Here is a 25622-nt window from a genome sequence, read left to right as displayed (position 1 = left end):
GAGAAGTACACTTGGTGCAAGAACTGTGAAACCACCTTGACATGTTCAATATGCATAGCCATGTGAACCCATGTTCAGTGTGAAACCCAAAGAGTTTGGTTATGCAATAAGCCTCTGAAATATGCAAGAGGCCATCTTAAGTAAAGCCATGTTCAGTGCCCAAATGTGTTGTTTGGAATGGGGTAAGGGGGGTTGGCCAGAAAGGGAAGTCCATTTCTGCCATCTGTCTAGGAATAATGCCCAAATGTCCTCCATTTTGATCATGCCTAAGAAACATGCATTTATATTAACATTTAAAAAAAATAATCCAATTTTTTTTCGCATGTCCTCCTTTTTTTAAAAAATGTGTCCTACATTTTAAAATTTTGTTCTTTTTTTTTTTTTTTTTCCCCCCCCCCCCCCCCCCCGGTTCTCTGGGGGACACCAACCCAGTCCCCGGCTCAAAAAGTTTGCCTACCCCTGATTTAAATCAATTAAATGGAGGATGAAGGCACACACTGTAGCCTCTGCAGCTATACCATTAGTGCAATAACTCTGATAGCCTCCCATGCTGCTCCTACTGGAATAAAAAATGAATTGTTGAGCCAAGGTGTGTAATGCTTGTGAAATAAACACACCAGTGCTTCTCAGGCTTTTTGATGTGGAGAACAGGTATTTTTAAAAAAAAAACATGTGCCAGGAATCAGTACCACTAATTTTCATCTTGCCACCATCTTCCTTATCACTACCATATTTATGCACACTGGCTACAGTTGTTTCTTTCTTCCCAGGGGGAAATTTGCTGCAGACTTGAAACTAGTGACTTGTGGACCAGCACCAGTCCATGGATTGCCACTGTAAGCAATACCTGTAATCAAAGGAGGGGCTGGGGAATTTCCCTTGTGTGAGGAGGACTGCTTTGAATAAGCCATCCTGCTTATTATCAGCTTCCCATATTTTATGTTTAATGAGAGGAATAGCATTTTTAAAAGGAGAGAACCCTCATAATTAACCACTGAATGAATGAAAAGACAGGACAAAGGACAGAAACAACTAGTCTTGTGGTGGCAAACCTATGGCATGTGTGCCCTCTCTGGCATGCAAAGCCACTTCTGAGGGCACACGGGAGCATGAGGGAAGAGCAGGAACAGGCATGGCCTATTCCTTCTCTTCCCCTGCCCTTCCAGGCCTTCAACCATCTCCAGGGAAGTTCCACCCCTGGAAAGTGGAAGTCCCACCCCAGGAAGCCCCCCACCCCAGCACCAAGTAACACCTGGTGCGGGAACACCTTTGAGCCTGGGCACTCGATCTCTAAAAGATTCATCATCACTGAACTAGTCCTTCAGAACTCGGAAAATCTTTTCATGCATTAGCATCTAAATCCAAAAACTGTATGAATTCAGAAACATTTATGTGCCTGGTTTTTAGTATTACATATTACAAGAGCTATTCACAATCTGCACAATGAATTCAAGGGAAACAGTTGTGTTCAAGATGTATCAGGTTTCAAAATGAAGAGCTATAAGCACAGTTCGCACACTAGCAGATGTACTAAGCCAAAGTAACTGATGCCAGCTGAGATGAAGTTCCAGAGAAAACAGCTGTTTCCTCCACTCTGGCATTTTATTTTATTTTTATTTTTTGAGGGCAATAAACATTCTGCAACAGAATGACTTTGGGCTTTTAAAAAAATCCTATATATTTAAATATTTTCAGCTGTTTGATGCCCTAGCTAAAAATAACTATACCAGAAAAATCACAAGTCATTTAAATAGCTGTGTTCTTCCAACACTACACACTCTTTATATATGTAGACCCTTTTAATGAGAAGTCTTAGCTGGTATGCAATACTGGAAATATACTTATATACGCAAACCTCCTTCTGTCACAAGTTGCACTTTCAAAGAATATGCATCCCAGTATTTTCTATAATGAGCTATTCGGGTTGGAATGCTAGTCAGTCCTCCAAAAGCTTAACCCTAACATTGCTGAAAAAAGAACTCAGTATGATCAATGGAAAAACTATCCATCAATTCCTATTTAATGGGTTACGTTACAAACTAAAACTGTGAGTTTCTTCTATGTGCTTCTTGAGTCACAATCTTTTACTGCACAAAAAAGTGGAATGCACTGTTTAATCTGAAACGGAAGTCAGCTTCTTTGTTTCCCATTAAACGCAAAACTAAATGAAAAGCACATGACTTTGCTTAAGTCTTTATTGCGTGAAACTGCAGTTGGTTCACTAAATTCTTGAAACGATAAAAGCAACTAGATTAACATATTTAGCTGGATCTCTTCCAGTATATTAGCTGAGAACAACTGATTTATTATTTTGGATTATTTTGCATATAAGACTGCATACTGACACAGCCTCCTTTACCGCACAGAAAGTGCTTTCGAGGCTGTCACTTTTTGTAGTACTATCATTTCAGTCTGTTGAAAATATTCTATAGCTTTTCTCTGGCCATTTGGAATTAATACACAGAAAACTATCCAGAAAACAGTCATAAAGGAGAGCTCAGTCAGCAAAAACGGTAGGTGCTGTTTTCCAAGACATTACTTTAATACATGGCAAATGGGTTTATATTACTGCAAAAATATTTTGATTACTGTATATGGTACTTTAATAATTTATTATCTAATTACTGTGTTTTTCATCAATCATATGCATATTTAAATAAATGTTTAAAATGTGTTTTGATTCTTTGTTATACATTTCAAAGCCTGTTTTGCTATACAAAATAGCTTTCAAGACAATGAAAAAATAATCTTTTCACTCCAGGCTGGGCTCAGCCCTGCTCCCTTTTTAACTGTTTCTTGAGTGTACTTGCCAGATCTGCAACTATCTTTTGCAGATACAGTATTTCTAACTGGCACTGAAATGCAAAAAATGTATTATTTCAAAGAACAGCATATTGTACTTTATTTGTTTTTAGCGCACTGTACAATACCACTTTTTTTTTACTGTAACAGCACTTAAATAAAGAACACAAAGAGTTAAAAATATTTCCATGTTCCTTGAGCATTAGAAACTCACTGCCAACTAGTCTTCTAGGCTTTAAATATTGTTTTGACAGATTGCTTTTTTTATTTCCAGTCACAAAGAAATTATTCTCCTTAGTCTTTCCAGCCCAATACAAGCCTGATCTCTTGAAATGAAGACTTTGCAGAAGTTTTTTCTCTTCTTCTATTTTGTTATGCCCTTGGTGAAGTTAGCACCACCTCATCAACAAAACATAGCCCCATTTTATGATCTTGGTTTGGCCAATGCTGAAGATGCACTATTCAAGCAAAGTTACGAAGACATATTATTTAAAGAAGATTATGAGGACAAACCACAGGATGCAGTAAAATATAAGGTAGTTTGTAAGTTCTTATTTTACTTTTTCCATTCTGCCAGTATCTGTATTAGTCATCTATGCATGTGTGCATGTTCCATGAGTAAAAATAAAAAGAGCCAACAGAAATAAAGATAATATAAAGTGATCCAAAATCTAAAGCATAATAAAGTTACACTACTAAATTAACATGCTTGGGTCCTTCATCCTAATGCTGATGTTTTTGGGATCACAGGAGTTTATAATATGACTTGCAATATGGGTCACAAACATGCTTAGTGCATCATCATCATCATCTTCATCATCACCATCATCAATTACTATTACATTCCTAAGTTACTTGTACTGTATCATATTATCATAGTGATCATTCTGCACTTGCACTAAAAAATACCCATTTTTGTCCTTTGATTACTGATAAATCTTGGAAATCTGACATCGTGAATTTATTTTGGGATCTTGGCAAACTATAGGACTAGCCCATCACACTCATTTGTAAAACAGATTATATGCACTGTTGTTGTGTGCCTTCACATCATTTCCAATTTATGGGGATCCTAAGATTAACCTATCACAGGGTTTTCTTGGGGGGGGTGCCATTGTTATCCACTGAGGCTGAGAGAATGTGACTTGCCTGGGGTCAACCTGTGGATTTCATGGTCATGCAGGGATTTGAACTCTGTTCTCTAGTCTTAGTCCAATGCCCAAACCACTACACCATACTGATTCTCAAAGGAAACTATAATAAATATGTGTTACTTTGTACGTTAAGGTTCCTACCCTGTGGTTCTGGGAACATCTGCCAAGGGCCACGGGAAGGAGTAAAATTCCCCACATTGCCACACACCCCAGTCTCTAATGAAACATGGCACTGGACACACCCTTCTGGCCTTACTAGGTGTCACTGAGGTGTCAACCAAGGTCCCTACTCTAGATTGGAATACTAACCTCAAACAGGATGGGGAGTAAAGCAGTGTTCTGGGGTGTGGCTGTGAAGAGGGAAAGGATGTGAATTTCATAAAGAACGAAAAAGTAGACAAATGCCAGAGCCATTCTAATTTCCTTTCACCCCAATCTATGTAAATTGAAGATCAGTACATTTATGAGTGTTTTCAACTTTTAGATTTTTCCATAAATGAGCAATTTCTAATTATTACACTTATTAACATGATAAATAGTAGTAATGCAATAAACTGTTTCACATATTTAGACTAAAACACAACTGTATCCTACTTTATTTATTATTAGGATTAACACTATATCACACCAGAAAGTAGTAAGCCCTAGTCACCAGTGTGTAGAATGTTACTGTCTAGAACATAAGACACACACATAGAACATCTAGGATGCATCAGTGCCTCATAACAACATACAGAGCCAATACCAAAGAGAATAATAAGCTTAACAATTGTGTGGTTTAGACTGGACATGTTGAAGCATTACAAAAACAAAAGAAAAAGAAAAAACAACCCCCCCCCCCCCATTTAAAGCTATCTGAAAGCAGTATAAAGAGCACGCGAGAGAATAGTATTTTCAAATGATGATTAGAAATATGCATTTGATGCATGAAGTTCTTAACTATATATTCTTAATCCTTAAGAATATATGTTTGCTATGTTAGAAAGACAAAGAGGAAAGTGCAACTTTTTCAAAATCATATAGACAACTCTGTTTTGAAGAACAGGAATGACAAGGGCAGCTATGATAGAGCTAGAGAAGATCCTGAAGTGTAAAGATATACAACTGAACACTAAACTTAGAACTGTCAAAGCCTTTGTATTCTTCATCACCATGTACAGATATGAGACATGGATAGTGAAGAAAGCAGATAAGAAGAAAATCAACTCACTTGAGATATGGTGCTAGAGAACAGATCAAGCCTTATCTATCCATGGCAGCCTAGATAACCAAACTGAGGCTGTGGTACTTTGGCCACATTATGAGAAAGCATCACCTATTAGAAAAGACAATAATGCTAGGAAATGTATAAGGCAATAGAATGACAGCAAGACCGCACACTAGAAGGCTGGACTCAATCAGGGAGGTCACAGGTCTGCATCAAAGTACAGCAGAGGAGTGGGGGGAGGGGACTTAAGATGTGTCATCCACAGGGTTGCTATGAGTTGGGGTCAATTGAAGGCAGTTAACAACAACAAAGATGCATTCCAATAAGACAATGAGCTTCAGTTTATCATCTTACATGAATCTGTTATGTTACAGGATAGTCTGTTTCATAAAACTAGGAAAAATAGATTAAAGTTTTGTAAAGACCAGACACCATTGAAACAGAGATACATCCCCTGAAATATATGAAATAACAGTCTTGGGGATTATACAGGAAGGCAGGACAGGCCAACCTCATGATATCCTGCCAATGGTTCCATCCGGGACCAGGGTCAGTCCGGAAGTCAGATCATTGTCTAGACCAGATGACCCATGGCTATTTCCCTACATCGTTTGTACAGGAGAATCCCAAACTTGGGGGGGGGGGGGGGGGCGGCATGGATCTTTTGGCCTGTGATTCAGCCCCTTAGCTGCCCACTGGAAGCTTGTGGGATGGAGGAAGCTTGGCTTTACCAACCAAGCCTTTCAGGGTAGTGGAATACATACTGTAATTATGCTGGGCATTGTAAATTTTCCTCGGGCTCACACTGCAGGAGGCAGTTTATCAAATAATCTAATCCCATGCTGTTTACGTCTTTATAAATCAGAACTGAGTTCAGGAGCAAATATGAAGACAATACATTTGGTGCACAACTCGTGATGTGTAGTTTCTAGAGTGCAGACCTAATAGTTTTCAAGGACAGTTCCATGCTGAATGCATTACATTAGCTTAATTGGGAGATAGTTAACGTATGAATTACTGCAGCCATAAGAGTCCTTCCTAAGAAAGGACACATCTGGTGCATCACCTGAATCTGGGCAAAGGTACATCTGTTCACAGCAGCCACCTGGTCTTCCAACATCATTGGTGGATCCTATACACCAAAGCTGTGAACCTGATCTTTCAGAGGGAATCCAATCGTATCCAGAAAAAATAATAATTCTATACCCAGGTTGACTTTCTTACTGCCCAACAGAATTTCCATCTCATCTGGATTGAACCTCAGTTTATTCGAAAATATCCAATTTTCTACAACATACAGACAACATTTCAAGACTACCACAGGTTTTTGGTATAAGATGAAAAACACAGATAGAACTGGGTATCATAAGCATATTGATGACTCCTAGTCCCAAAAACACTGGGTAATCTCCCCCAGCCACTTTATTTAGATGTCAAAAGCATATGAGACTATAATGAACCCAAGCCAATGGCCATGAAGCTGAACAACAATCCCTCAACATCCCCCCAGGAACATACTGGCAAGGAAGACTGGAACCATTACAAAAGTGTGCCTCCAAGTCCCTTATAAGTCAAATAGTCCAGAAGGTACTGTGATCAAAGGTGACAAATGCATTTGAAAGGCCCAGAAGAACTAACAGAGAAACACTCCCATCTAGCGCTCAGTATACTGTATATGCTCATGTATAAGTTTGACCCCAAAAATCTGGGTTGACTTATCTATGAGTCAATGTAAGTACTTTATCTTAACTCTTATTTAAAAGAGGGAACCATCCCCTGGAGAAAAGCAAGAATATAATCTGTCCTGGAAGCACTAACCCCCTGTAATCTCTCATCCATTGAGCCTTACAAGTGAGCACAACAAGTTATCTCTGCTGGGATTTTGTAAGTTCTTTGATATTGTTTGCTTTGCTTCATCCTTTAGATCCTTTGCTATATGACACTAAGTGTTACCCTCGACTTATCCACGGGTCATAACAAAATCCATAATTTTGGCCCCCAAACCTGCCCTCGACTTATACATGAGGTTGACTTATAGTCGAGTATATATGGTACATTATTCACAAAGGTAGTTTCTATTCCATAATCAGGCCTAAAACCAGTTTGTAATGGATCAAGATTATTTGTTTTACCCCAAAAAGGCTGTTTTTGTGCTCTCACCATAGCTTCTCAGGCCTTACTTAGAAAAGAGAGCTATAGAAAGTGGCCAACAATTGTCTATTCTGGTGGAGTCCAGTCTCTTCAGCAGTAGTTTTACATTACATTTTAGAGGAGTTAGAACACCTTCTTTGAAAGAAATATTTACAGCGTCTCAAACTGCCAACCTTACAGTATCAGAGTCAGTGTCTTAACCACTAAGCCACTGTGTTCCTCATATTTCTGTGAGTGGTTAACTTCTTCTAATATTTTTTCTTCTGTTTGTTTATTTATTTATTGGTGTTGATGTTTTAGCTAGTTGTTGTTGTCCACTACCTTCAAATCAACTTTGACTTATACTGACCCTATGAATGAGAGATCTTTAAGCCACAGCCCTGCCCAGGTCTTGAAGACTGAAAGTTGTGGCTTCTGTGATTGAGTCTACTCATCTGGAATATGGTCTTCCTTTTTTCTTGTTGTCCTCTACCTTACCAATCATTATCATATTTTCTACAGAGTCATGTGTTTTCATGATATGGCCAAAGTATGATAGTCTCAATGTAGTCATCTTGACTTCTAGGAAAAATTCAGGCTTGATTTGCTCTATGACCCATTTATTTGTCTTTTTAGCAGTCCACGATATCCTCATAACCTACGCCACATTTCAAGAGTTGATTTTCTTCTGTCAGTTTTCTTCACTGTCCAGCTTTCACAGCCACATACAGAAATGAGACATGATGACATGGATCACATTAGGGTGATCCATGTCATCTTATGTCCCATTTCTACACTTACACTTCTGGATATTGTCTAGTTCACTTCTGGCTCTTGTCTAGTTCCTTCATCATAATTGCCCTTCCAAGTCTTAATCTTACTCTGATTTTTTTGACTGCAGTCTCCACTCTGATTTACTTATATATGAGTAATGCCCTCTTCCAGAGGGAGAAAATATATACTAGGATTTCCTGATATACTCTGCAACACAGCTGAAGATAAACATGGAAGAATTCCAGAAGCATCACCCTGGCCCATACACGATCTATATGCATAACTCTGGCAGAGGGCACATACAACATCAAGAAAACTTGTATTAATCTGGGGAAACTACGGGAATATAAAGCAAGATTGGGAATTTGTTATTTTGTATCAACTTCCATTTAAATTATTTATCAATCATTACTGTCATATGGCCCATGATTATTTACATTATGCAATCAGCACTGCCGATTTCCCTGTTGTTTCTAACATTCCAAGAAAATTTTCAATTGACATTTATTGATTTGTAGAATTTTACCACCACTTTACTGAATATTAATTTGCTGCTATTGTATTTGTTTTTACACCTTCCAATGTAAAAGGAAAACAACGGTATAATCATTTTCAATGAAAATGTAGCACAAATGCAGAAAGATGAAGAGGGACCAGGAGAGGGCTCAACAAATTATACAGGTATGTTTTTATCCCACTGCAGGCCCAAAATGAAAATTAACAAAATGACCCCCAGATTATAAAACAGTCAGTATATATTATATGCACCATTATTGAATGTTTCACTTGCCTGGAACAAATAGTAACTATAAGCAGACAAGTATTAGACAGCACCTTGCCCTCCCCACTTCCACCAACTTATATCTTGTACATCCCACCAAGGAAAGGAATGTTATGTTTATACATATCCAAGGACTTCACATGGGCCCTTTTAAAATTTGAATTAGTATATATTCACAGACACCCAAGAGCTTTCCCAATTAGAAATGGTGCCTGAGATGCATGAGGAAGAAGGCCCAACTACACACAACTGGCATTCTTAGCTTTGGTGTTATATGATCTGAAGAAGCAGCAATCAGTATTGTCTCTATTTGTCTATATGGGTCTGAGCTACCTGAAGGATCATCTCTCTCTATATGAGCCTGCCTAGATTATAAGATCTTCCATAAAGGCCCTTCTCTCAATTCCATCATTTTGCCAGGTTTGCTTGATGGGAACTACTGTACTCCCAGGATTTGGAATTACATCCCCAGTGAGGCTAAGGTGGTTGACCCATTATATTTTCATCTTCCCCCCCCCCCCGTTCTGATAGGCTGTACAGGGATTGACTGCAGGAGCTTTTAATGATGCACTGTTTTGTTGATTCTTATTGTTCATCTTTTAACTGATTTGTTTTAGAATATTTAATTCTATGTATTATTCTATGTATGATCAATAATTTTATATCCCTTTACTTCTCTGTTTGAAAATGTTTTGAACTGCATTTGGTTTACTTTTTGTAAGTACCTTGAGTCCCAGTATTTCAGAAATGGCAGGATACAAATGAATGAATAAACTAATCCTGCACTATCACTATGGTATTTCAGCCAGCTGGGGTAACAAAAGACAATGGTGAAGCAGGCAAGAAGACGACAAGGCAAGACAAACATGTCAGCAATCTTCATTCAGTCTGTAAAGTCGAAGGCTTTCATGGCTGGCATCCATAGTTTTTTGTGGGTTTTTCGGGCTATGTGGCCATGTTCTAGCAGAGTTCAGTCTTCTTTAGAAAAACAGTACTACATTGAGGCAGTCAGAAGTTAGATCATAATCTCCTGGTAGATCTCTGAGTTGTTTGCAATATATTCCCAAAGTGAGAGGTTTAACACCAGCACCTCACTACAATAAAACATTTATTACAGATAGCCTTGTGTCAACTGCTTGTCTCTCAGCAGTAGTATTCATCATCTATAAAACAGGAACACTAATTGGCACCCTTTTCCTAATTGATTGTTTTGGAGTGATTTTGGATTAGAATAATTAGAAACTTTTATTTAAGGTAACTCACACGATACTTGGATACAGTATATGTCAGTTTATGGTTCATGGGATGCAGTTGATAATTGGCACCATTCTATTTCTGTTTTCATTTTTGTGAAAACACAAAAGCAGGCTTTGAAACTAATTCCCCTCATGCAGTGGTTCCGAGCAGAAATCTTCATAATAGCAAAAATGGAGATTAATTTTAGGTAGTTTGTTGTTGCTATGTATCTTCAAATCAACTCCACCTTATGGTGACCCTACCATATCGTGGGTTTTTGTTTTGTTTTTTGTAAGTTGCCACTGCCTCATTCTGAATATCGCCCACAGCATCTGGTACTCATTGGTGGTCTCCCTTACAAGTACTGGCCAGGACCGACTCTGCTTAGCCTCCAAGTTTAGATAGCTTACAAATTTAAAACAACAGAGGAAGCCCAACTGTACAGTATTATCTAGGAGGGAAATTGAACCCTCAGTATTTATGTAGTACAAACAATCTTCCTCTGATTATAGATATCTGAACAGATAATACATTTATTTAGAGCAGGGATGGGAATAGTTTAGCCTTGCATACATTGTTGGACAGCAACTCCCAGAAGCCATAGTCAGCATAATCAATAGTGAGAAATAATGGAAAGTGCAGCCCAAAATACTCCCAGTCCTAATTTAGAGACATTTCTAACCATGTTCATGTCTGAAGTAGGACCCCAGATGGTAGTAGGGCAAGCTAGATGCAGCTGCAGTGGGACTATTCCAGGTGAACAACAAGTAGAAAACACAGCTGAAGGTTTTCATGCTCTAGTCCTCAGTGCCCTGTCAAACTTCACCTCTTTCTGCAAAATAAGCTTTAAAGGGGCAGGACTTCAGCTTGGAGTCTAGCACCTCTCTATCAGTCCGTTCACTCATGGTGAATACACCACTGTTGTAGGGACTGAAGAGCAATTTGGGGCTGTACAAACAGCCCTGAAGGGGCAGCTTCCAGCCACCCACCCCTTCTTCAGCCGGATTGGGGCTGTGGCAACCTCATGCTGTCACTCCAATCCAGCCTTTCAAGGGCACAAAAGGGAGCTGCAAAAAGCGGCTCCTTTTTGTGCCCTCGAAAGGGTGCCATAGCCACAGCGGCACGGCTATATGGTGCTCCTTTGGTGCTGCATCATCTGGATGCAGCGCTGGAGGCGCTCCATGATGCTGCATGCCATCTGGAGTGGCGCATGGCAACAGGACGCCCTGGAGGGTGGAGTCGGGCGTGCGTTGTCAGGACTCTATGCCCTGACTCTGCCCCCACACTGGCCTTTCAGGCCGATCTGTATAAGAACTTCAAGATGTTGGCCCAGAGCTAGCAGCAGAGATCATTTAGAGACCCAGAGATTTCTGGTTCCACAATAGCACTTTGGTCCAATGCTTCCTCTTAGGTGTCACTGGTTCCTTATCTTCCATTGTAATTACTGCATGCTGGTATGGCATTTCCAACATTGTTGTTATTCCTAGTAACAGCCAATGATACAGCGAACCACTGAGAACTGCAATTCAGTCCTTTTTATTTCTGCATACTTCTTATACAATATAAAGTATATTGTTACTAAAGATTAATACTAATCTAAACTTTGTACTATTTGGTCACACACTGTTGCACTGTATGTGAAATTCCTGAATGTATTAGTATTTTATAATCTTGTCTGAGATTATAAAAAGAAAGCTTTTATAAGAAAGCCTTCAGAAGTCATCATAAGAGCACTGTAAAAATTTTTTACATACCCTAAGTAGTGCAAAATTCATGCAAGACTATTTGAATGGAGGTTTTTTGCCCCATAAAATTTTTGTCACTAGGTCTGAGTATTCCCGCTTTCTATTTCTGTTTATATAACCTTTTAATCATCTACTTACACAGAAAACAAAATTTTATTGCTTTCAGATTTGGCTACTTGTCTGCTGTGTGTTTGTTTAAGTGGTTCAGTATACTGTGAAGAAACAGACATTGAAAGTGTCCCACCTCTGCCAAAGGAAACAGGTTATCTTTATGCACGTTTCAATAAAATCAAGAAGGTGAAAGTGTCTGATTTTGCTGATATTCGTAAGTATATATTTAGAATTATATTCATTAATTTAAAAATACTGTTTCAGTAACGTTTTAAAATACACATTGGTATCATCTGATTATGTATATTTTCAGGACTACATACTATTAAAGAAGATAAATTACATCTCATTATGACAAATTTAATTGCCGTTACCAGTGTTGGTAACTTGTCATATGCCTTGAAGACAATTGTGACATATGATGATACTGGGACTTGGCAAGAGTTCTTCATAGGAAGTTTGCTTATGCTTTCCTCTCAGGCTAGAATAGTGTGGTATGGGTTTTCCTGGCTGAGCAGGGATTCAAACCATGTTCTTCTGGAGTCCTAGGCCAATACTATCAGTTTATACCAGTAACCAAACTATAAGAACACTGATGAAAATGGCTATACAGCTTCTAACTAAGGCTGGGGGGGGGGGGAGTGACCACCACCACCACCACCACCACCAAAGACCTCTGTACAAATTCTGTTGATATAATGGTAGTTTTTATTATTGATTTTCATATAAGTATATCCAGTAACCAACAGTATTGGCCAGCCTCTCTGCAAAGGCTTCTTCCTGAGTATGAGATGATGTTGCTGTGTTAAATGCATAAATATAAAAGAACCAAGCAAACTCTTCAGAATTAATAACCTACATATTGACAAAAATATAATCAAATAGTTGATTAAACAATTGCAATTTCTTTAATCAGTTTCAGCCCTGATAAACCACATGGTATTAACAATGAATAATGCTCAGTGGGCAAGAAAAAATTATTGCTTAAGCTTTTCTGCATGAGTTGAACAGAAAGCCATAATAAGAGGAAAACCAAGCAAAAGAATGCCAGCATGTTGGCAGAATCCCTCCCTATTCACATTCACTGTTGGAAGCCTGAACAGCACTGCAAGGCTCCTGATTCCAAGTTGCCTGGAATCATAAACATGAGCATGCCCCTTAAAGCTCTACATGGCTTGGGCCCATGTTACTTGTGGGAACACCTCTCCCTACACAATCCACCCCGCACTCTCAAGTACTTATTGGAATATCATAATAGCTCACGACAACTTCCCATAGGGCGTTTACAGCTGCGGTTCCAAAATTATGGAATAGCCTACCGGAAGAGATCCGTCTCATCAATACCTTAGAGGCCTTTAAGATGGCACTCAAAATGGATCACTTCCAGCGGGCTTATCCATTGGACTCCATATAAAAGTTTATGATGATGTTTCATTCTCAACTATGATTATTGGCTACTGTTTTTAGAGGACTAACAGGAATGTGGTAAATTCAATATTAGTGTTTTATCAATTGTATTTGTATTATTGATCCTTGGGAGAGGCGAGAAATATAAATAAATGTTGTTGTTATTATTATTATTAGGGGGTGAGATACACTCCAACATTTTCTTACTAGTCTTATATGTTACCACTTAAAGAAGATCTCAGGTGCCTGAATCCTAACAGGACTGTAGTATAGATGGGACCAACAAAAAACACAAACATGCATAGAGAAAAGCCTTGAAAGGGAATCCCCTCCTCACAATAGCTCCATGAGGACTGAATGACCAAGGGACGCCATAAGCCACAAAATACTCACCACAGAAATGGCAAACTCTGGGGGTAGGAAGCAGAGAGGGGAAATAAATTAGTATGCTTGAACCCCATGCAGTTTATCATATCCTGGAAGAGGGTGCAGGTATTTGTCAAGCTCCAAACTTGGTGCTAGGAAGTTCTGTTCCAGAACCACTTTCTCTATATATTTTTATGGAACTACTGTATAACCATTAAGAGTTTCACATTGCTGCTACTGGAAAAGTAGAATATTCTGGCCAGGTGCAGAGATACCATCATAACTACCCTGGGACTGAGCTCTCCTCAAGCTCAGCCCCATTATCCAGCATCACTTTCAATGACATTTAGCAGGCAATTGCCTACAACAACCACTGAAACTTAACTTAATGTTGTTTCTTTTAAAGCCAGCCTAAGAAGAATTGATTTGACTGGAAATAGGATTCAAGAAATTGAAGACGGGGCTTTTGCAAAGCTCCTATTATTAGAAGAACTTTCACTTGCAGATAATGGAATTGTCAAGCTTCCAGTTTTGCCTCCCAAGCTTACTACATTGAATGCAAACAACAACAAAATTAAGAGCAGAGGAATTAAAGCAAATGCTTTTAAGGTGATAGATTTTATTACAATAATTTAATATTAAACCCTCAGAGTCATTGCTGATGATTTCAATGAGACTTACTTGGAAGTAACTTTGTTTCATATTTAAAACAGGAAACAGTCAGAACATTAACATAGCAGTTGCCATAAATAACCTGAACCTGAAGAGGTAATATGTTCTAGAATGAATGGCAGTGGTCTTCTGCTAAATAGAGGTCTGCAACAGACGGCTCCAGGCGCATGACATTTAGACGCTGCACATCCCGATGATCCCTTGAGGCTGCCTGGAAACTGGGCGGCTGCCCAAACATGGGTGGCTTGAAGGTGTTCCAGCGATGCAGCATTTATATGCTGCACACTGGCAGAGCAGCTTGAAGCCACCATGGGGCCGTGGCAGGATGGCAAAAGCCACGTTTTTGCTGGCCAAAGGAGATGATCTTTTCCACTCCTTTTTTGGCCAGGTTAAAGGTGGACTGGGGCTGAGGTGTGTGGTTGCCGCGGCCCCAATCCACCTTCAAGCCACCCCCTTCAGGGCTGTCTGTTCTGGCCCTAAGTATGTAATATCAAGGTTTTGTTGTATTGTTTTTATATCTCTTCCTAAAACTTTTCCATTTCTTTAAATCAGAGCCACAGAAATTGATTTGCAGCTCCATGGGAATTTTACAATTGTGGTTTTATAGAACAGCAGTTCACCATGTCAGTTCTCCTCCCACTCCAGTCCGCCTTTAAAAAAAGATTGCAAATAGCAGGCTTCTAGAAGGAGACAAAAGATCCCACTGGGCATGACCATCCCTTGCAGCCTGTCTAAAATAATTAACTGGATCCAAAATGATATGACATTTCATCTGTTCCATCTTCTTATTGCTTCCATTTTCTTACAATAAGTGGTACCTGTTTGTCTTTGCAATATTCTTGCCTTCACTGTAAACTTATTTCCACAATAAGCATTTTCATTTATCTCTTTCCCAAAGATACTTCTGGAAAGTTCTCCCTGAACCACTCTGGCTTCACCTTTTATGTTATTTGCCTATCTGCTTTTGTAATCCTTTGTCAGCCACAGTCATCTAACCACACTATACCCATCCCCTTTTCATCTCAATCTTCTGCATTTTTGCATGTAAGAAAATCTCACCAAGCTGAATGGATTTTAATAAGTGGATATGTTCAGACATCATTGTACAGTAAGCCAGGATTTGTTTTTTTAAAGAGGAAGCATTTTGGTGCACATTTCTTGACCACTCACACTGGGTTTCTCCTACCAGGAGAGTCTAACAAGCCATGCATGTTCTGCCCATGGCTTGTGTAGCCTGACATTTAAACTAAGTATTCTAATTTGAAATCTCTTACAAGTCAGCATCATAAACCAAGGAAAAACTCTGGCTTCTGGCTCTAGTTTGCTAAAGAAGAGTCAAGCAAAATTCCTAATTCAGATATCACACCAAAAAACAAACAAACAAAAACCATGGATTGAGAGTCCCTGATCTGTTTAAGCTGCTCCTTTTGACAAAAGACCCCATGAGAGTAGAATTTTTTTCAAAAAAAAATCTTCAGTTTAGGCATCTTTAATCATTTGATTAGTCTAGTCTAATCTTGGTTAAACTGCTGATGTGACAATTAATCTTCCCATGCCTTTTTCTTTCATCTTTCTCTTCTACAGAAGCTGACCAATCTGTCCTATCTCTACCTAGCACATAATGCACTGGAGGCTGTTCCACCCAACTTGCCAGAGAGCCTGCGTATTCTGCATCTTCAGGTTTTAAAAGGCTGTTTATTATTTCACTGTTATAGTTACCTTATTATCCAGCAAAAATGCTAATGAAAAGTGAAAATGGCATAGCATATAAGATGAAAACACATAGAATGTTATCCTAGTGCTTCACTTCACAACTATATACTGTAAAGCTTGTGTTACAGGAAAACCACTGCACAATGTTAACAACATATGTGCATGGAATTATGTTGCTACAAAATGGCAAATTTCAGTTGAGACAACCGAAAATGCCCAAGTAACAATGTTAGAGAATTACACTTATTTTTGTTTACTGCTTTGTTGTGAGGGAAATGCAATAAATAAACAAATAAATGTTGTATAAAGCAGGCTCAGCTAAGGGAAATATGAGAAACATGCTAAGCAAGAACATTTGTGTCTGTTAAATTACATCTTCTTATGAAGTAACACGTTGGTGTAGGATTTCCTAATTAATATTTTAGGAGTCAAATTGTCTCCATCCAGAAGACTGTTGTATAGATCTTCTATAGGAAGAGTACATGAAGAGATGGACATGTGTGAGAAGAGTCTGGAAAAAGCATTTCATACATAATTTCTTAGTACTCTATAGAAAATTAATTGAATTATATTTGAACAAAATAACTGATTATAGACATCTGTTTATTTGCACTGAGCATTCATATTTTTCAAATTCACTATTCACAGTACAACAACGTTACCAGCATCACAGATGAAACGTTCTGCAAAGGCAACAATCAGACCCGCTATGTTCGTCAGCGTATGGATGAAATAAGAATGGAAGGCAACCCAGTCATCTTGGGAAAGTACCCCAATGCTTTTATGTGCTTGAGAATGTTGCCTGTAGGTACATATTTTTAATTGCTAACAAAACTGAACAAGGTAAAAAGTAGGTAAAGATTACCATTATATCACTGTTTAAACATGTCTTTCCACGTTAATATCTTTCCACATATATTCAAAACTTTTAGGAGTTTAATGTATTTAGTTCTACCTTAATTTGATGAAAGTGAATTAATAAGCCATTCTGACTTACTAAGCATGAGTCTTTTTCAGATTCAAACATGAAACCAGTACAAGATTTTTATTCAAAAGGAGCCAGTCCGTTTTCAAATGAATAAAGACAACTTTTGTTTATTTCAGCACTTAAAAGTTAAATCATAAAAGGGAATCAATTGGTAGGGTGACTACATTCTACAGGGCCGCCATGTGATCTGTCAGGTTTTAGGAAGCAAATTGTGCACAATGTGAAATCAATGGAACAAAATATGAAGCAGGAGAACAAATGGAACAAAATATGAAGCAGGCTATTTATAGCCTTTCACTATTTATAGTGGAAAGTAGCTTACCACATTGTAGGAACTGTGGAAAGGATGGACAAGACTGGGCCTATAACTCTGGAAGGCACAGTTATGTCAGGCATGAGATGGTATATGACTGTGAAGGGGGTTATATAAGAACCAGTACAGAATAGCAGTAATGTGGAGATGTTTGTTGTTGTTGTTGCTAACTACCTTCAAGTCGACTTAGTATATGAACTAGGCAGGCCTACACAGATTATTCTCTCTTGGTGAGACAAAAGATATTCTTGGTTCCAGGGGCTTAATTGTTATCCATCCTGCTCTAATTAACAAAGACTGTTTATTATACTTGCAAATAAATATAAAGGAGGATAACAATGACAGTATATGCAACCAAAGAATGATGTGCTTTAAATCTGATTTGGTACTGTAACTACTGTTATAAAGCTACCCAACAAATACTGTACAAAGAAACACAAAGTATTCCAAATTGATAATTTTCTAATACACTAAAGGGATATCATTAAAGTGAATTAAAATGATTAGAAGTGTTTGTGCTAGTGACTGAAAAGAAATAAGCAACTTGTCTTAGCTGTGAGAAAGTCTTAGCTTAAATAATTAAGAAATATAGCACCCGACAACAATACAGTACTGTATTAAGCAGACTGAAAAAGTCAGGAACTTTTGTCAAAGTTTTGCACACAGCTTGACACCTATTCAGATGGTTTAGGTCAAAGATTAACTGTCTTGTAACAGACGGCTGGACATGTTACTCCACTGGGTCTTTTGCAAATTCTATAATACTATAATAACAAACAGGTAGACATAAATTTATAATTGTAATTATGCATTTTTCTTATACAAATGCTCCAGAGGTTTCTGCGAACTATTAAATATTAAAATGAGGAACTGGTGAATAAAAACAGGCAGATTGTGAACTCAGAGAAGATCAGAGTTTCCGCTTCAGGCTTCTTCATAAGCACCTGCAAATTCTGATTTATACTCACTCTCACTGTTTCCATATTTTTGGTTAACACAGATATAGTCTTTTCTGATTTAATTATTCACTGGCATTGAAGACTATTTTACTGCTATCAAACTCTGCTGTTATTTTAACAATATTGTGTATCAGACCTCAGTTACATGGTGAATTTATATGATGTGAAACATTTAGAGAGTTCTGTTTGGTTTTAGTTTGCACGTGTTTTCTATTGTTTAGAACTCTTATGCGTCTAATAAAACAAATCACCAAAAAGAACAAGAGGTTAAGCATTTCTGCTTTTTCTAAGTATCTTGTCCTACATTGCTAGCTAAAAGCCTTGCTCCTAATTGTTCACAACAACACTGACAATGACAAGAACAATCACTCTTCCATGCCATCACTTTAACCCTTCTCCAGCCAGAACTCCTTTCAGCTCCACCAATCACCACCAGCACTGAATGTTTTTATATCACTCCTTCCTTCTCTGCCTTCCATCAGATTAGGGCCACAGATCCCCCATTCCTTCTACTGCATAGTAAGACAGATATGCCAAAACTCTCCTCATCAAAGACCTACTGAAGATACAGGTTGAGGATGGTTTCCCATGCTGAGTAAAAGAGAGAATTGCACACTATATCTGATCCAGTTCCCTGTGAAACACAACTTGTTCCTGCTGTGTGCCTAAATCTTAAATGCCCTTTAGTGTTATTCTGGCAGCAATGTTAACTGTAGTTAAATCTAACAACAGTTGCCACTTAAACTATAAGGACTTTAAACCACCTCTAATCCTTGGTTTGCAATCCTCAGTTTAAGTGGGAAATTGTTTAGCCTTAACTACTACAAACACTTCTATTAGCACTGAGATGGGATTATGGATGGCCTGGGAATATGGGTTCAAAAGTGGAAGGAATCTTAAAGCCTATTCTACTAAAGCAATTGGTACAATCTGCATGAACCCAAATTCAAAGTTACACAGAGAAATACACATCACATAGTTTTGCTGTTTTATTTATATATTCATTCATATAAAAACAAAATTAAAGTTGGAAGTTATAGAATTATTTGCTTCAAACTTTTCCAAAAATATTCTAGCACCATAACTCCTGTGTGTGTGTGTGTGTGTGTGTGTGTGTGTGTGTGTGTGTGTTATATGTACAAAAGGTCTAGGTAATATTATAAAAGGTTCCAAGATCAGAAAGACATCACTTAAACTTGAAAGAAATAACCACCTTTTATTTATCCAAATGATGGTTTGGAAGCAACAAAAATAATTTCCCACATTTGGGGATGGCCGCAATATCATTTTAGCACCATAACTATTTGTTTTGTTGGCACAAGTAAATCTCTCTTGCTCTCTCCCCACTAAATGACACAATGTGGCTCTTTTTAAAAAAAGGCACTACTCAGAATAATATTTCATTAATCTTTGTATACTGATGGAAAGTGAAAGATTTCTTCTCTAGGTAAGATAATCATACAGTATTATCATTCTGAAGCACTGAAACGTCTGTGAACAGCAGAGAATATAACAAGTATAAATGTATTATTGAATGCCAAATATGCAATGCCATTACACAATAATAAGCATTTCTAATTAGAATTATCAACGTTGACAATTAATTCATTTTTCTCATATTTGGTATCTCATATGAAAAATAAAGCAATGTTTTCAAAAATATTTTAGAACAGTACCTTGAAATTGGTGAACACACATTTCCGACGTCCATGCCACTCAGAGAAACACAAGAGACTCTTGAAGAACAGTAACAAATTTCCATTCTCTTCAACTCTAAAATGCAACATAACACATTAAAACCATGTATTTTTGGCTACAAATTCATGGAAAAATATTTTCTTCTAGATTAATATTGTAGGATCACTATTTCAAAGAATTTGGCTAAAGTGGCTCAAATCTATTACTAAGTCGAGAAGACTTTCTATATGATTAGATATTTGAATACTAAAATGCAGTCATATTTTTCAAGATAAGTACCCTTCCATTCTGCGGGGGATCCGTTCCGGACCCCTCTGTGTAAGGGAAATTCCATGGATGCTCAAGCCCCATTTAAAACAATGTGGCTTGTGCACACGGTGCGGCATGGTGCGCACACCATTGCCTTTTATGGCGAGCGGCTCTCAGCATAAACTGAAAGCTGTATAAAGTGCGCTCGCATATGATACAGGCACACTGTATACCCCATTATTTGATTCTTTTGTTTAGGATTACTTTTTAAAATACAGTAATATCTAATAAAAGCAACCTTAGCTTGGATGTACTGTATATACTCATGTATACGTCTAGAAATTTAGGTTAAAAAATTGACCTGAAAAACCTGAATCGACTTATCCACAGGTCAATGTAAGTACTGTATTTTAACTCTTTCAAATGATACTATATTTTAATTTTAACTCTTATTTAAAAGAAGAAACCATCCCCTGGTAAAAGGCAAGATGTTCTCTACTCTCTCATTCATCCAGCCTTACGAGTGAGCACAAAGATCTATGTCTGCTGGAATTTTGTAAGTTCTTTGGCAATGTTTTACTTTGCTTTATCTTTTAGATCCTTTGCTATGTGCCCCTAAGTTTTACCCTTGACTTATCCATGAGTCATATCAAAATCCACAGTTTTGCCATGAATTGAATCTAAAAGTCTACAGTGATCTTTCTCACCATCTAGTGTGCTCCAGAAAATATCCACCATCTCTTTTAAGTAAACAGAGAATATTATAACATACAGTATCATTCTCTGTCCACTGATACATTCCTTTCTGTACAGTATAACTGAACATGTCTCCCTTTATGGTGTAATGGAGGAATCTTACAATAAATGTGCAAAGGCAGCATCTCTCCTATGGAAGTACTTATGAGCCACAAAGACGGCTGGTGATAAATCATTTTTTATATGCTACCAAAACATTTTTAAACTAGACAATATCTGTCTTCTGAGAAAGAGGGAAGAGGATGGTGAAATCATACCATTACTTACTATACGTAGTGCAAGGGAAGGTTTATGTACTTTAGAAGAAACAGGATTATGTACCATCAGGACAGCTGAGGATAGCATAATTTGTAAAGGTCACATCTCTGCCATCAACAGGATACATAAGAAGGTCTTTCGTACTTAGGTATTGGGCAATTGCTCACCAAGACATGTCTGATTCCATTGCCATTTTAATCTAGTCGCACTGACATTTTAGCTGAAATTGTGCTGCGTAAAATTTGCAGGGATGTCAAGCAAATACAGTTGGGGCACACTTTTGCTTACAGTGCCAAAAATTCCCAAGTAAAATTATGAACAACTATTTCTGTTCTAGCCTTTCACTGCTTACATATATTGTTGAGAGCAAGCATTATCTCTTTCATAAGATACACAAGATCTTTAGTTAATATCTTCTAGGAAATTTATAACATTTTGCATTCAGAAATAATAGCTATCTCAGCTCCTATATTTTTGCCATCATTTTGCTTGTGTCCAACCAGCCAGGAAACTGATCCAGCATGCCTATATACGGTGGAAACTACTGGCAAACCACTGAGAAATGACACAAGATACAAAATATTATGTCATTTTTTCCCTTTCAGCTGCTCACTAGATTTGCAGCAAGAGCTTGCTTAAATTTGGTGGCATTGGACACTCATTTAGCAGATAATTTCATATGTATTTCATGTATGTGCCCTGAAGGGTAGGAGACTCTGGCCATTTTGTCAAAGGATGTCTAAGATACAGGAGGGGAGAAGGTCTATTATTTGGACTTACCAACAACTGACTACAGACATAAATTAGGATTTAAAAGTGGAATGATAAAGAAGCACTAAGCTTTTAGGATGAAGTAAAAAAAGGAAGAAGGATTATGAAAATAGGGCAGAAGTGGGGTGTAGATGTGCTAAAAGTGGCAGCAGATACATAGACCCAACTAGGGACTCAAGTTTGCAGTACTGGAATTCAAAGTGAAACAATCTCTAAGTCGAGATGGAGAAGTATATGTTCTTTGCTGGGAAGCAAAGGTAATAAAAATATGTAAATGCTGTGTTTAGCAAATTTCACTTAAAGACTGTATTCAACATAAATTAATTCCATTTGTTTCTCACTTGTTGGAGTGTGTGAGAAGAATATATTAGTTTAGTAAAGTCTAGTCTAGTAAAGAAAGGGGCTGCAAAAGCAGCATTAAAACTCTACACACACACACACACACACACACACACACACACACACACACATTCTTCAAATTCTGGGAACTTTTGTCAATTTGATTAACAAATAATTTTTGTCCCTTAAAAAAAATCAATTTGCAGACTTCCTTTCCAGGTCAGGCAGAATAATCAATTGATTAGAAAAATAACCTATCCCACTTCTTATCCTAATTTGGCCCCAAAAGTTGACCTCGACTTATACATGAGGTCGACTTGTACACGAGTATATATGATATTAGAAAAATCAATAAAGCTATGAAAGGTAGAGTGGGCAGCTGAAAGAGAGAAAGACTGCGTGCCAGATGGATAGACTTAATCAGGGAGATCACGGACATGAATTTGCAGGACCTAAGCAGAGCAGTGGAGGATAGGGGGTCTTGAAGATGTTTCATCCACATGGTAGCCATGAGTTAAGGTTGACTCGATAGAGTTAACAACAACAATTGTCCTCAGGAGCAATATATATATAAAGCTAGCAATAGAAACATCTGGAGCTGAAATTCTTGCTCCATTAGCTGAATTGGTCCAGCTAATTCTAGCTCCAGCATTTTAGCAGAATTTGATCATATCATAGCTTAATTCTGTTACATATGAGCTGATGTTTACTAAACCAGAGTAAGCCCAATATTTCAATCTGGTGTTCTAAATCAGTGTATACCTTGCACACGTGTTAACACAACCCCTAAAATCAACATGGCAAAATCATTTAAAACAAACAATATTATACTAATAATTATCTATCATTTGACTGCAGGCCCCTCTTGGATGCTGTCAGCCTTCAGACCACCACCACCATATTCTTGTTTAGTAAAGACACAGCTCAACAAAGTTTTACTCATGCTGGAAGATTCATTGCTCCTCCCTTTGGAATACAAATAAGCAGATCTTCAATTAACCATAATTTAATATATGAAGTGGGAAATGACAGAATACCGTATATACTTGTGTACAAATCGACCTCACGTATAAATCGAGGTCAACTTTTGGGGCCAAAAAATGGATTTTTATATGACCCGGGGATACGTCAAGGGTCAGATTGAGTGGGCAGCCCAGCTGGGGAGAGGCTGCTGGCGAGCGCGTGCCCTCCTCAGCGTCTCCCTCACTGGGCTTTCCTTGCAAAAGAAGTCCAGCCAGGGAGAGGCTTTTGGGCGATCGCGCACCCTCCCCGGCGTCTCCTCGGCAAGGCTCTTTCCCAAGGGAAGGGGCCTCGCCAAAGAGAAGCTTTGGGGAAGGCGATCACCCTCCCTGGCGTCTCCTCGGCAAGGCTCTTTCCCCAGGGAAGGGGCCTCGCCGAAGAGAGGCTTTTGGGGAAGGCGATCGCCCTCCCCGGTGTCTCCTCAGCAAGGCCCCTTCTCTGGGGAAAGCCTGGCTGAAGAGAGGCTGCAGGGCATGCGTTCGTCTCCCTCGCTGGACTTTTCCCGTCAGAGGGAGCCGAGCCAAGGGGGGGTCTGCGGGGCAATCAGTCACCTTTGCCAGTATCTCCCCAGCTGGGCTATCTCTTGCAGAGGTAGCCCGGCTGGGGAGAGGCTTGGTCAAAGTACCGCACTGCCCCGTATATAAGTCGACCCACAATTTTAGACGCCATTTTGGGACAAAAATTTCTCAACTTATATACGGTATTTATATAAATCCTGTGAGTTCAGACAATATACAAATGTTCTTGCTTCCACACAGGCTAGTCTCATTTATTGGTGAAACCATGTGCCGTTTCTCATCTCCCAGACAACCACTGGAATAGTTGTGAGAAAGATTTCTCCAGACATAGATATTTATGCACAGGCCTCTTACACTTGAGGAAAGACTGCAAGACCCTCCATTTACTGAGAAGTTACAATGAACCATCACTTAAAACATACATCTCATGGTTGCCAGCTTTGGAACAGACCATGATGTTCATCAATTCAAACCAGGGTTGAGTATTCTGATTTGTTCCTAATTTAGTAACCATTGTTTTCTGGTTTGATCAAGCAGGAAATGACTGTTAACTGGAGATGGATATGACTGCTCAGGGTGCAAATAAAAGAGCAAAAGGGCTTCATGTATGTGAGGAGGTCTTGTTCATACCTTGGCTAATTAAACAGAGATGTGATCCTCCAAAGTGGCCCACTGACTCAGATTCTGAGATGTCACTGTATTTCTGCCATGAGGGAGAAGGGTTAATGGAGAAAATGACTATGAGACTATTACATGCAGAAACACAAGGAAACCCTGACAGGTAATTTGGCACCTACCTACTGGAAAGATGCTGAATAGCTGTGTACTGGTTCCAAAGTGTGACACACTTAAATATATTATCAGAACAGCCATATTTACATGTGTGTGTCTGTTAGGGAGAAGAGCTTACTTTTGATTTACATTTGGTTTGGTTTGACTTGAAGAGGGAGATCCCTTTCCAGGAGGGCAGTTTTAATTCCAACAATTCAAAGTTCTTCTCCAACGTATGAATATCTTATATACAAATAAAGATGTATCGAAATTCAGAGAGAATGAGGTCAGATAATAAACATTTCAACATTGCTGTTCCTTGCACACACAAAGGAAGGATCAGACTTCTATGAGCTGCTCTCATTTTCTGTCTTCCAATATGAGAGGGAGGAATTACTCAAACTCTTTGCAGGACAGCCAATTTGGCATCTCTCCAGTCACTACATCCCACAAGGTAGTAATTACCTCTAATCGCACCAGCTCCAAAATAGGAGTGGTTATTTTAAATGCAGTCTTGCTCACATCTAGACATGATTTGAGAGGGACTCCCAGAAAGATTTCTACTTGGTTTTCTATTAGTGATACTTTCTAGAAGGCACGAATAGCTTTAAGAAAACTCTTTCCATCTTCACAAATCTCACCCACCAGCAGTAAACAGGCTCTACAGACCTCAAATGTTTTCTCCTGCAAAACATTCTGTAATGGTGTATCTCAGCTAAAACTCTTCCAACATCCTTTCCCTACTCTCTTCTAGGGACCTTGCCTCCTTCATCCTAACTTTCCTCATCCTGCTTTAATATAATCTGTTAAAGATTTTCTGGTGCTTACTGCATCTCCATTCCCTTCCCAATATATTTTAGTATAGGTGCACAAAAATTAATTTT

General features: G+C 38.5%; 2 protein-coding genes across 2 annotated transcripts in view; one reads left to right on the top strand and one right to left on the bottom strand.

Moving 5' to 3' along the window:
• LOC121921492 (centromere protein P) overlaps positions 1-25622 on the bottom strand; it is a 207328-nt gene that overhangs the window by 167012 nt on the left and 14694 nt on the right. Inside the window, exon 6 of the mRNA XM_042449649.1 lies at positions 20035-20131. Coding sequence (XP_042305583.1) covers positions 20035-20131 — 97 coding nt within the window. The remainder of the gene's footprint in view (positions 1-20034; positions 20132-25622) is intronic.
• OGN (osteoglycin) lies at positions 1997-18615 on the top strand. Its single transcript, XM_042449648.1, has 7 exons — positions 1997-2513; positions 3077-3338; positions 8658-8748; positions 11996-12154; positions 14120-14322; positions 15970-16065; positions 16747-18615. The coding sequence occupies exons 2-7, from the start codon at positions 3135-3137 to the stop codon at positions 16918-16920; spliced, it is 927 nt and encodes a 308-aa protein (XP_042305582.1). The 5' UTR covers positions 1997-2513; positions 3077-3134; the 3' UTR covers positions 16921-18615.

The sequence above is a fragment of the Sceloporus undulatus genome, chromosome 2 (assembly GCF_019175285.1).
Source record: "Sceloporus undulatus isolate JIND9_A2432 ecotype Alabama chromosome 2, SceUnd_v1.1, whole genome shotgun sequence".
NCBI classification, from domain to species: domain Eukaryota; kingdom Metazoa; phylum Chordata; class Lepidosauria; order Squamata; family Phrynosomatidae; genus Sceloporus; species Sceloporus undulatus.
Note: the sequence above shows the minus strand (reverse complement) of the source record. Positions and strands in the feature narration are given on the sequence as shown.